The 12,635-nt window shown below is 36.3% G+C and overlaps 2 protein-coding genes across 2 annotated transcripts; both read left to right on the plus strand.

Annotated features, from left to right (window-relative positions):
- The first annotated feature begins 4,311 nt into the window (after positions 1 to 4,311).
- On the plus strand, positions 4,312 to 5,277 carry LOC107298877 (olfactory receptor 1019-like). Its single transcript, XM_015828240.1, has one exon. The coding sequence runs from the start codon at positions 4,336 to 4,338 to the stop codon at positions 5,275 to 5,277; it is 942 nt and encodes a 313-aa protein (XP_015683726.1). The 5' UTR covers positions 4,312 to 4,335.
- Positions 5,278 to 9,254: 3,977 nt separating this feature from the next.
- Positions 9,255 to 10,190, plus strand: LOC107298879 (olfactory receptor 1013-like). The gene has a single exon (XM_015828242.1). It carries the CDS (start codon positions 9,255 to 9,257, stop codon positions 10,188 to 10,190), a length of 936 nt encoding a protein of 311 aa, XP_015683728.1.
- Positions 10,191 to 12,635: the final 2,445 nt, after the last annotated feature.

The following is a 12,635-nucleotide window of genomic DNA, read 5'->3' on the forward strand; positions in this document are numbered from 1 at the left end:
GTCAACATACTCATATTGATTATGTCCTGAATTACTTTAAGAACAGTAGAAAAGCCCTACTTTTATCAATCCAAAATCCAGGATGGCAATCAGCTGTCAGTGGGAAGGCCCCCAGCATGAAAGGCCTTTTCTCCTTCCCAATTGCTACCAATAAATCTCTTTCATTGGTGTTGATGTTAATTATCTAAACATTTTAATTAATTCTAACCACCTTCCCTTTAAAAGGGAAGAGATACTTGATAAAAATCCATACAGTACTATTTATAATCCCGCTCCCCCCCCCCCCAATGTGGCTGCTTATGATGTTTTGTGGGTACGTGCTGATGGATTATGATAGAGTACAAAATGGATTAGCTTATCTGAGGGGAAATTATAATTGATTTGATGAATGTCAAATTCAGGCCTAGAATGAAACACCAAATAAAGGAAGTAGGAAATAGTCTCAGAGGTCATATGCCATTTGGCAAAAACTCAGAACCAGACTAAGTATTAATAGTGTCTATTTACATAATCATAGGTGACCTTAGACCACACATTAGCTAAAAGCAGTCAGTGCCTTAGGCCAGGTCTAACCTGCTTGTTTACAAAAGCTCTTTCATGAGTTCATCATCTCTGAAAAGGAACACAAAATCACCACCAATCAGTCAGTTGGTAAAAATTATAGTTATTCATTCAAGAAATATAACAGCATGTCTATCCTACTACACTACCTCTTAAGTAAAGAATACCCATATATACCTAAAAGAAGTACAAATGTATGTATGAAGACGTTTCTGGAATTATATTTTCAGACACAGTTAGGATTATCAGTCATGTAAACCCTTTGTGTAAACCAAAATATGTTTGTACTTTGGCTTCAAACCTGCCCTAGAGGAAAGATTAGAAAAACATGGATGGGCTTCTCTTTCTTTCAACAACAAAGACAGAGCATTTTAAAAAGGGAAGATTCCTACAACCTTCTGAATGTAGGTATTTCATGCTATAACAAGCGAACCATCACAAAATAATCCAAATTCTTGATCTTCTCCAGATAAAGATAATTCTTTCTCTGAAGTGAACTTTCTGTCCAATATTCTAGCCTTGGCTTTAAATAATAGATAGCGATAAAAAGCTTCACAACTTAAACAGAGGTTTGAAGACTGGTGAATTCTGAGGAACTCAACAGAAAACCCACCCATTTTTTTCCCTGTGTGCTAACTGATCGGTTTTTCAGTGGATAGTAGAGAACAAAGGAATGATCCTTTGCAGCAAAACACAGTGGAGAAATGCTGTTCTTGAACAGGTTCAGGGTGAGAAGAGATAAGCTTCCATCTTTCCCAGTGACCTTGCTTGAGATTCCCAGTTTCCTTGAAGAGTTCTGTCTTACAGTAGTGTCTTTGCTCTTGCAATTGGTCAGTTCTCTGTTTGTTTTTAAAAAATCAATACCATTTTCCTTGATTGATAATCAAGCATCATTAACAATTATGTCTACAAAAACCATTTCTTTCTAAAATTAATGTCCATGTCTCAAAGCAATGATATTATTATTGGAACATGATCAGCAATTATGGTGAAGTCAATATACTATTTTTCAAATAAATCAGTCCTGGATCAAGACATCAAGAAAATAATCTAAACATGAATGTCATTAATAAAATACCATTCATATGGTATTGATAAAAACATTTATTCTTGTTTGGTTAAATTTAATTGTCTCCATAACAAATTGATATAAGTTGTTATATAGATGTATTATATATGTAGACATATGAATATTCCTGACAGCATCTTCTAAGAAAGATTGTGCATTGTATTGGGTATTGATTTGGATAATTTGGTGGGATATTGTCAGTTGCAAATGACTTTTTTATGTCCACCTAGCAATATTTTTACTGGGACAAAATTTCAAGAGAAAGTGAATCTCTTTAATTAACTTGGCAAAAGTAGAAGTCCTTTGAGTAATTAGTTTTTAATGGCTTCCTGTGAGCAATACTTGCGTCAGATGTCTGGGGCTCTGAGACAGAAAAATAAATACCTCCAATTTATGTGTCTGAATAATTGAAGCGCATGAAAACAACAAAGGATGGGCTAATCATCTTCTAAGCATCCTCTTTGACCATCTTCTGAGCATCCTCTGACTAATCCACAGTAAAGCATGAAGATTCCTACCATAATTTCCAGGTAGGATATAGTTTTTAGAGAAAGTGAGGCTTGGGAAATCTAAATTTTGAGACAATATAGGAAATGATGCAATGAGAAGGCTCTTCTTGATGAAAACCAAGAAATGAGATAGATAGATATGCTGAGATGTCAAACTAGTCTTGAATGATAATCAAACATCCCCTGAATAATAACTGTTGCTAAGAAGAATAAGCAGCAGATATATGAACAATTTCTAAAATGCCACAAAGTAGCAAAAGTAGTGTAATTGAAATGCCTCAGTGTTTCATATGCTTGTCATTAGGGCATTCACACAGTCCTTTCATCCTTTTTTCCATGCAAAGCTAATATTTCAGTGTTTTGTTTTAACACAGAATATTTGTGTCAGCAGAAATGCCAGCCTGGAAGTAGTACTAGAATATTTGAATGATTACAATGGTCCAGGTTATAACAGGGAAAAAAATCCAATGGTCTGTTCCATTCTTGTAGATCTCACAAGGAAGATAAAAAGATTCTCCAAAATAAGATTAGCTCAGAAGAGGAAGAAATGTCAGGAAGAAATGAATGCCATTTGGACAATATGGACCAGATGTTCCTGTCTGATATCTTCCAAAAATATTGGAGTCAGACCTGCATTGGGAAGGCAACCAGTAGAAAAGGGTTGATAGAGAGTTCTCTCTTGCTCTCTCCCTTCCCCAACACTGATTATATTTGTAGACCTTTAAGTGACACGTTCACAACACAGAAAACTTCTAGTTTAGGAAAAGAAAGGAGAAGGAAATGTCATTCACAGTTATTTAGTTAGAAGCCCACTGCCATGATTCATCTCATATGTTATGAGGAAAAGGGACTACCTAGCCTGTATATTCCCAGTCAATTGTGCCTAATGTAGAAAGTAATTTTTGAATCTACTTCCTCAATCTTAAATTCTGTGGCCACAATACTCTAAGTCACAGGTGTCAAACTCACTGCGTCACATGATGTGTCAGAGCTGGGGTGGGGGTTACATGATGCAACCATCCCGTGGGCCAGCAGTTTGACCCTCTCTAGGTCAAAACCTCTTTTTGGTACTACATTCTGTCACTGAGGACTAGATGAAATTGCTATTGAATTTCCTTCAGTCCTTTCCTTTGGCTATTTCAGAACTAGTGGATAGAAATCAAATAATTTTGCTGCCTTCTTTGAAAGACAGATGTTATCCTTGATAGTTTGAAGAGTTACCTTTGGATATATATATATATACAAGTGACCAAGGATTGTTTGGCTTTAGCTTTCTTTAAACAGGAAACATAACTTGCACACTGCAAAAAATACTACTTGGTCACCCCTAGAAAGTGCTGCAAAGGAGAGAGATTCATGATGTTGTGAGCCCTAAGGCAATTTTGCTGCTAAAAGAAGAGAAAGCCAAGAAACGTACTGCCCTTCACTCCATTTTAAAAAGTAAGTCCAACCTTACCCCAGCTGCCAGCCTTCAAAAAATTTACAACTCTGCTGATAAATTCTGCTTATGTTTTTCAAAAGCAAAAGAAAACCATGGAATTTGGGACATTGCAGAAAAGACTTGTAAGATAAGTCAAGTTAAGCTAAGCTAAGAGCAAATTAGTAATTTAGCAGCTATATGCATTAGAGGAATTTCTGTGCATACAGAATCTCCATGCATTATAGGCACTGTGAAGCGGTATATAAGTCTACGTTCTATTGCTATTGCTACATAGGATATAGGCTTTCTGTTTGATCACAGGGCCTGAGAAGGCTAATAATTGTATTCCCATATGTATAGAGGCTCTAGATTGGAAAAGTCTAGTCTAAACTGTACAAAATAACTATTTATATTTGCTTTCACTGAACGTTTCACTCCCATAACAAGAAAGCTAAATCTTGCAAATGCTTAATTGTTAAATTCTTTTTTTAATTTTAAATAATTCTGCCATTTTTATGGAATAAAGAACTGCTTTCTTTTCTTGATACAGTAGCATAGAATGAGTCAAGTTGTGCTGCTTCTGAAGATGCCATCAACAGAAAGAAGTGAAGGGGGACTGAGATGAAGGTTATTGGCATCTCTGCCCAGCATCGCAAAAGCTTCTTGCTCTATTTTTATTTTCTTGAGTCTAGAATAGTTTTTTTCTTTTCCTGAGCTGGGTTTTTTATTTCACCTCAGAATCTCATCTCATCACCTCTTCCTCTCCCTCCGTGAAGATGGCTGGAAACAACCACACACAGGTGACAGAGTTCATTTTCTTGGGGTTCACAGATAATCCTTACCTAGAAATCGTCCTCTTTGTGGTGTTCCTGACCATTTATTTGGCAAACGTGATAGGAAATGTGGGCATGATTCTCCTGATTCTGCTTGATGAACAGCTCCACAGCCCCATGTATTTTTTCCTTTGCCACCTTTCTTTGGTGGACCTTGGTTATTCAACAGCCATTGCCCCACGTATGCTGGCTGACTTCTTGCGACGACATAAAGTCATCTCCTTCTCCAGCTGTGCCACACAGTTTGCCTTTTTTGTGGGCTTTGTGGATGCTGAGTGTTATGTCTTGGCAGCCATGGCTTATGACCGCTATGTGGCCATTTGTCGTCCTCTCCATTATAGCACAATCATGTCAAAACAAGTCTGTTTGGTGTTGGTGGTTGGTTCCTACATAATAGGTCTCATAAGCTTGGCATCCCACACTAGTCTGACTTTCAGCTTAGATTACTGTGGTTCCAATGTCATCAATCATTTCTTCTGTGAGATTCCTCCACTCCTGGCATTGTCTTGCTCTGACACTTATGTCAGTGAGATCCTCCTCTTCAGCCTTTGTGGATTCATCGAATTTAGCACCATCCTCATAATCCTCATTTCTTACATCTTCATCTTTGCTGCCATCTTGAGAATCCGCTCAGCTGAAGGCAGGCTCAAAGCCTTCTCTACCTGTGCTTCTCACCTCACTGGGGTCACCCTCTTTTATGGGACAGTGATGTTTATGTATCTGCGGCCACCATCCAGCTACTCATTAAATCAGGATAAGTGGGCCTCTGTGTTCTACACTGTTGTCATCCCTATGCTGAATCCCTTGATTTATAGCCTAAGAAACAGAGATGTGAAGGAAGCATTTAGAAGAGTTATCAGCAAGAAAGTTTTATCCCATAGATAACCATCTCTCAGTTATAACATGCTAAATTTAAAATGTCATGGTGCTTGTTGTATGTAAGGTTCCATATTAGGAATCTACAGTTTTATAGTTGAAAAGCAAATGATAGGGGGTTTTTCATCATGATAATCAAGATTTTGATGTAAGAAAATTTGGCTTCATAATGTGGTTTCTAAGAGTAATATTAGACTTAAAATAATAAACCTATCTCCTGTCATTTTTACTGGTAAATATATGTTTATTTCACTCCAGTCAAAACAACAACCTCCAAATAAGAATTAATAGCAACTGATTTCCAAATGCTTTACCTTCGAAAAACAACAAATTTATTCTACTTTCATTTTAATGTTAAATAGGGAGGGGGCATATAAAAACAATTGTTTCAAGGCTAGTAAATAGTAATGATTTACATTGTCACTTGGCACCCAAGTACAATATTAAGGAAAAGTTAGTTATGCTTACCTCCCACTGAAATTAATATGTAGTTAATTACAATTATATACAGCAGGGGTCCCCAACCCCTGGTCCGTGGACCGGTACCGCAACCGGTCCACACAAAGAAGCAAAGCCTTATCCATGGCTTAACTTTGCCATGGCTTCAACTAAACCACAGCTGAGTATGAAACAGATCAGATCAGCTTTCCAACCCTGCTTATACTGCGGGGACACAAGCCTACATCTGCTTTCAAACTAGGACAGTACTCTTACTGATAACAGAACATCATCAGCCCTTGACAACAAGATGTTGATAGTAAGGAAATAGAAGTTACTAATCAATGGTTGATCTAGGTTCAACTCCAGGCATATCCTATCTCATAAAATGTGTTATCCTGATGTTCAGTTGACTCTCAGAATGAAGGAAGATCATGTATTGGGGTTAATCCTCATGCTCTATTTGCTGTGGCATGAGGACACGCCACTAGCCATTTTTACAGGACATGTCATTACAAGCTGTTCTGCATCTCATTGTACAGTAACACATGTTTTAGATTTTAAAAGCTTTTGCACCTACACACTTTTTCTGAACAGAAAGTCCAGATTGGATCCATTCCATTTTTAAAATCCATTTAGAAATTTGGCTCAGATTAAGGCTGATTCACACATCTCTAATTACTCTTTTCATGGGAACCTCACCAAAGCAATTAATGATCACAGGTTATTAGATATGTTCACTGCTTTGAGTTATTTGTAAACAATAATAAAGGTGGAATAAAAATCAAATAAATAATAAATAAATAAAATTGATGTCTGAGGAATAGCATGACATTTTTGAATGTATATTTTATAAATATGAAATCTTATGCAATAATCAATCACTGCATTACATACAAGTTTATGGATATGAAAAGGATGCCATAGCTATAAGATTTACCCTAGTTATTCTGATTTTCTTTTTAGATTATTTTACCAAGATAAATTTATAAAACATACATAAATTGTGTGAGTATATGTGTTGATGAATCAAAGTCTACCAAAAATAAAGCTCTGTTAGCCAATAGACATTCTAAAGGAGACCATCACATTAAAATTTAGAAACATCAGAGAAAATGTTACTATACTTAGGAATGTTTAAAGGTCTTACATCAAATGAATAAGTGTTTAGGGGGCAAAATGGCAAGAAATTACAACATTTAATGCAATTATAAAGAGAACAGATAAAATTACAAATGAAAAAAAAATATAAAACTACAAAAAGAAATATCTAGTAGAGAATGGGTTTAGGGAATAGATTCTCAAGTCTATTTTCACATCAATAAAAAAGTTATTTGTTATTTATTTGTCTGTTCATATAATAGTTAACTTTAATCACAGCATAGCTTTGAAGTTATCTCCAATTAAAGAGGTCCCTTGGATGGTATTCTTGTGAGACAATATGAACTTCTAAATAAATATCACTCAGCGTTTTCCAAACAGCATTTTTAATATAATTGGGTCCATGTAGAATTTTTTTCCTGAACTTCATTTGATAAATTAGTTCTGGGTTCAGGAAGCAAGAGAATTTGTTGTTCTGAATGTATATAATTCCAGAACTTACAAGCAAATTGTTGCAATATATCAGAAGTACCATCAAAAGTCAAAACTGGTCTTGATGAAAAGACTAGTCTCCAAATAGATCCAGCTTGAGTCTAAACAGAGAAGAAAGAAGGAGAAACAATCTATCTTTACACTTCCTTATATGACTACAGGTTTGTAAGAGGAGTGAATATTAAATGCTATAATTTAATAAATAAAATTAAAAAAAGAAAATAGATGTTTTATAAGTCTATGAAATTAAGAGAAAGAAAAAGGATGTAATGTATCTGAGAAAGAATAGATTTATATTGTGCAATAGAATTGAAATTCACATGGATAGAAGTGAAATTATGCATTTAAGTATAAATGAAAGAACTAAAATTTATGTCAGAATATATGAATTTGTGTCATCTAGTGTGTAAGACTATGGAAATCCACAGGTTGACACCAGTTACATATTTTGCTCCAATAAATGGTAGTAATTGGAAAACCAAAAATGAGATTTGTGGAACCTGTACAATCTTCTTAATAAATGCAGTCCAGGGAAAAATTATTCTGCTGGGTGACATGAATGGATGTACAGCAGTGAATGAAGAGAATAAAGAAAAAGTGGACCATCCAAGACCTAGGAACAAATCAGAATGCTTGCCACAAGAAATGGGCATAAAAGAAAAGTATTCTTTTTCCCCCCAAAAAAGATAATTGCAAAGAATGTATTTAAAGTGAGCAAGTAATGGCTAAGATCAAAAAGACAGAGAAAATGCAGAATTAATTTCATGACATTTAAATGGATTCTACCTACAATCAAAAGAATATAAAATACAATGATTTTCATACAGTCATACAATTTTCATACAGTCATACAATTTTCATACAAAGTTATACAATGATTTTGGTGAAATAGAAGTGAGTGAAGACTGGAAGGAGTACTTTAGACATTTGTATAGGAAAGATAATAATATACTAAAGAATGGGACTGAAACACTTTATCCTCTGTTTGTTTAGCCACTCCTTCAGCTACTGTTTCTTCTTGCTTTTTGGGTTCAGGATCACCTTTTTCCAAGAATGCTCTGTGGTTGTCAAAGAATTTCATTGCTTTAAGTGCTGTGTCCAGTCTGTATCTTTTCATGTCCCAGTAGATTAAGATCCCTTCTGGAATCAACCATCTAAAATTCACTCCTTTTTTAGCCAATTTCCTGGTTAAGAATTGATAGTCTCTTCGGGCCTCTCTTATCCTTCTAGGAATTTGTTTAAGAATACTACTTCTTTCTCTTTGTATTTTAACGGTTGATCTCTTACTTTTCTCAGAATCTCATCTCTTATGGATCTTTTAAGAAATCTAACATGGATTTCCCTGGGCACTTTATTTCTTCTAGCATAGTTTGAATTGACTCTATAGATCTGATCCAATTCTCCTTCCATTTGGGTCTTCCCCATTCCTAAAACATCTACAAGTAACTCCATTATCAGATCCAAAAGATCCTCTTCCTTGTCTTCTATTATATTTTGGAATCTTAAAAAATATGACGCCTGCTCCATTTCTATGACCGCCAATGAGTCTTCCAATTCTCCATTTATTTGGGCCAATTTTTCATTTTCATCTTTTAAGGTTTCTAAATTCTGATCAACTTCAACTGATTTCTCTGAACTTTTTTTCCTGAACTTCATTTGATAAATTAGTTCTGGGTTCAGACATCAGAAATCCTGAAAAGAAAAAAATGTACTAGTTGTGGTGAAGACATTAAGTTCCACTAAGCAGAAACAGAAGAAACTGAAGGTTTCTGTTTCCTTATCCAAATATTCATTGTATTGTTAGGACATAATCAATGTATTTGTTTCCAAAATTGTGTGAGTTTTTAGGGGAAATGTTTATTTTTTTGCAATTTGCATGTTAAAGTATTGAGAATTTAAGCTAACCTGATGAAATAACGGCAGCATTTTTTCTTAACAGTTAATCCTAATATTTCATGGAGAAAGAAAATCACACTACAGTGATGAATTTTATCCTTTTGGGATTCACAGCCAATCCAAACCTGCAACTGATTCTGTTTGTAATATTTATATTAATATATATAGCCAGCCTCACAGGGAACATCACACTAATGGCACTTATCTGTGGCAGCCCCAATCTCCATTCACCTATGTATTTTTTCATTGGAAACCTATCTTTCCTGGATCTCTGGTATTCCTCTGTCTATTCCCCTAAGATCCTGGAAAATAGCATCTCTGAAGACAAGAGCATTTCCTTTGGAGGTTGTGCTGCTCAGTTCTTCTTCTCTGCTGGCCTTGCCTACAGTGAATGCTATCTTCTTGCAGCCATGGCCTATGACCGATACATGGCCATTACAAACCCACTGCTGTATGCCACTCATATGTCCAGAAAGTTATGCACAGGACTGGTGACACTCTCATATCTCAGTGGTTTCATCAATGCTACAATAATAACTATCAAAACTTTCACTTTGAGCTTCTGTAATGGAAACATAATTGATGACTTCTTCTGTGACCTACCTCCATTAGTCAAACTTTCTTGTAATGTGCCTGACAGCTACCAATCAGTGCTGTTCTTCATTCTTGTCTCTAATGTAATTATACCCCTGGCACTTATTCTTGCCTCATATGTCCTCATCCTGGCAGCCATCTTGAAGATACGTTCCACTGAAGGGAGACTGAAGGCCTTCTCAACTTGTGCCTCTCACTTAACAGCTGTCACTTTGTATTATGGCTCCATCCTCTTCATCTACTCGCGCCCAAGTTCCAGCTATGCTTTGAAGAGAGACAAAGTTGTATCTGTCTTCTATACGGTTGTGATCCCTATGATAAATCCTCTCATCTATAGTCTCAGGAATGAGGAGGTAAAGAAAGCTCTGAAAAAGAAAGCAATGAAGTGGAAGATATCCTAAGTAAATAGGAATGAAAACATGTGCTTGTACTTTATTGCCCTGAAAATATTAGTATAGTTTATGCTGCATTAACATATAGATTTATACTCAGGAAAAAAAAATACAACATTTTCCTGTAGGATTTATTCCTTCTACATTAATTGCCTTTTCTTTTCTTTTCTTTTCTTTCTTTTCCTTTTTCTGTTTTTCTTTTCTTTTCTTTTTCAAATAAGCTGTTCTTGCATAGAACAATCCTATACATTTCTTATCCTTTAGCTAGCCTGGATAATCTTAACATTATTCAGAGAGCTCTGACTTATCTAATGTCTTACTGCATAGTCCAGGTATGGCAAAAGAATTGTTTCCATCATCTTCTAACTACAACCCCAACTATTTTTCAGCACCAATGTTAACACAACATGGTACTTCAACAGTAGATTAAGGGGGCAGGAACACATTGGATTTATATCTTCTCCTGCGTCAATTCTCTTCCCCATTCCCAGCTTGCCTCTTTTTATTATTTTCTGAGAAGGGAATCAACAGACTCAGAAGCTCTTAGGAGAGAGTATCTAATTTCCTGTCCATCACTCTATTTTCAAACTCAGGACATACACACACATTATTATAATCCTTTTCCCTTCTGCAGTTGTTTAGTTCACTGATCTTTTAATTCAGTTTTGGGGACCAGAAAAACACAACATGTTTAAATGCTTGAAATTAAAACGATTTAACAATGAAGGCTACATTAAATAATTTTGAATAGATTTAGTTAAAAAGCTGGTGAATTGATGTCAGCTGTGTGAAAAGTGGAGCTGATATTTCCAGCCATAAATAGGCAGGCTCTGTCAATCCTCTCTTTGGGTCTGTGTGACTCTGTGTCTCTTCATTGAAATTCCACTCTGGTCGCTCAGATTTGCACACGAGGGTCACTATATGGTTAGTAGCAAAGTCATGGACCAATCACAAAGTATTTCTTACCCATTTCATATTTTTGCTTATAACATTAATATGTTTGCTTTGGTTACCAGAGTAGAATTTTATTATTATTATAGAAATGTATCCATACTTGTCTTTTATTTCAGCTAATATACTTTTGCAACAGGATAGGAATATAAATTCAATGATGCCTATGTACTTTTTAATACCCAGTAAATATGAATCATTGTAAAAAGGCTAAAACGATAATAAAATGATAAAAAATGAAAACAAAGGCTTTGCTCTTTTCTTTCTGGAACAAAACAATGTTTCGTGGCTTTCTTTTTCTCTTCTTTCCTTCCTCCCTCCCTCCTGTCTCCCCTCCCTACACCCAGCAGGAGGATTCAGAACAAAATTCTACCTAGGGAGGTTCTTGCCAGTGGAATTAAATTTATGAACCCACAATAAGACCATATACCACCATGGTTAATTGGAGAAAGGGCAACAGGGATTGGCCTCTGTTATCAAGACCTAATCAGATAAAAAATGGGGGTGAGGTTCCTGTGTCAGAAATCTAGTGGGCTGTGTTTTGGATTGTGGAATGCTCTGTGCACTGTCAGCTTGGTTCTTGCTTGCAGCTGCTTCATTATGAGACCAGGCAGCATCTTGGGTACATTTTGAGTGTTGCAGAATCTGGAGCTCCAAGAGCAGGGAGATGAAGTCTTCCAAGAGGGTTCAAAAGACTTCTGAATTGGATTATACTACTGAAAAAGGAGCAGATTCTACTCTTGGGTTTTCAAGGATCCTGCTCCAAAATGGAGGCCATGGCCAGGAGCACCTTTGCCTTGATTTGGCTGCTGCATCACAGGAAATCATTCCAAGAGCAGGCTGTTCTGGCATTAGTTACTCAACTCCTTGGCGAGCCCAGAAGACTGGCAACATACTTCAGAAGGTGGGCAGAGCAGTCTCAGCTCTGGACACTGGAAGTGCAGAAGCCCAGCTCCAGTCAAAGCTGTTTGAAGTCCAGTAGGTCAGTAAGGTGACTGAGAAACGGTAAACCAGTCTCTCCAAGCGAGGCATCAGAGATCCGGTAGACTGGTCCCTGCTCAGTCTATCAGACACCAGGTTAACTTGTCCTATCTGGCTGTCTGAGGTCCGGTAGGCCGGCCTGCCCAGCATCTCTGTGAGCCTAGTAGACCAGACTCTACTCGGGGCATTGAGGGTGCAGTGAACTTCCCAAATCAGTGAAGTTTCCATATTTTGTGGGTTTGGTTAGAGGCAACTAATTCCACATGCTGTAGGAAATGATATCTGTCAACCCCCAGTTCTCCCCAAAAACCTCTTCATCAATGGACTGCCTTGAATCAGTCTCAGGTTACTCCATCATTAATATATGACCATTCATACTTTCATAGAACAGTTCACAATTAATACATAGTATATTAAAGATACAAATACAAATAAATACTGAATATATAATTATTAATAACACCTTGGATGAAATAGTTATGTCATATAAGGAAAATTGTAGCTCATCATTTGCACACCCTT

Source organism: Protobothrops mucrosquamatus, unplaced genomic scaffold (assembly GCF_001527695.2).
Source record: "Protobothrops mucrosquamatus isolate PMUCROS unplaced genomic scaffold, P.Mucros_1.0 scaffold4349, whole genome shotgun sequence".
NCBI lineage: Eukaryota > Metazoa > Chordata > Lepidosauria > Squamata > Viperidae > Protobothrops > Protobothrops mucrosquamatus.

Coding starts and splice junctions, on each gene's coding strand:
- LOC107298879 (XM_015828242.1), top strand. CDS start 9,255: ATGGAGAAAGAAAATCACACTACAGTGATGAATTTTATCCTTTTGGGA.
- LOC107298877 (XM_015828240.1), top strand. CDS start 4,336: ATGGCTGGAAACAACCACACACAGGTGACAGAGTTCATTTTCTTGGGG.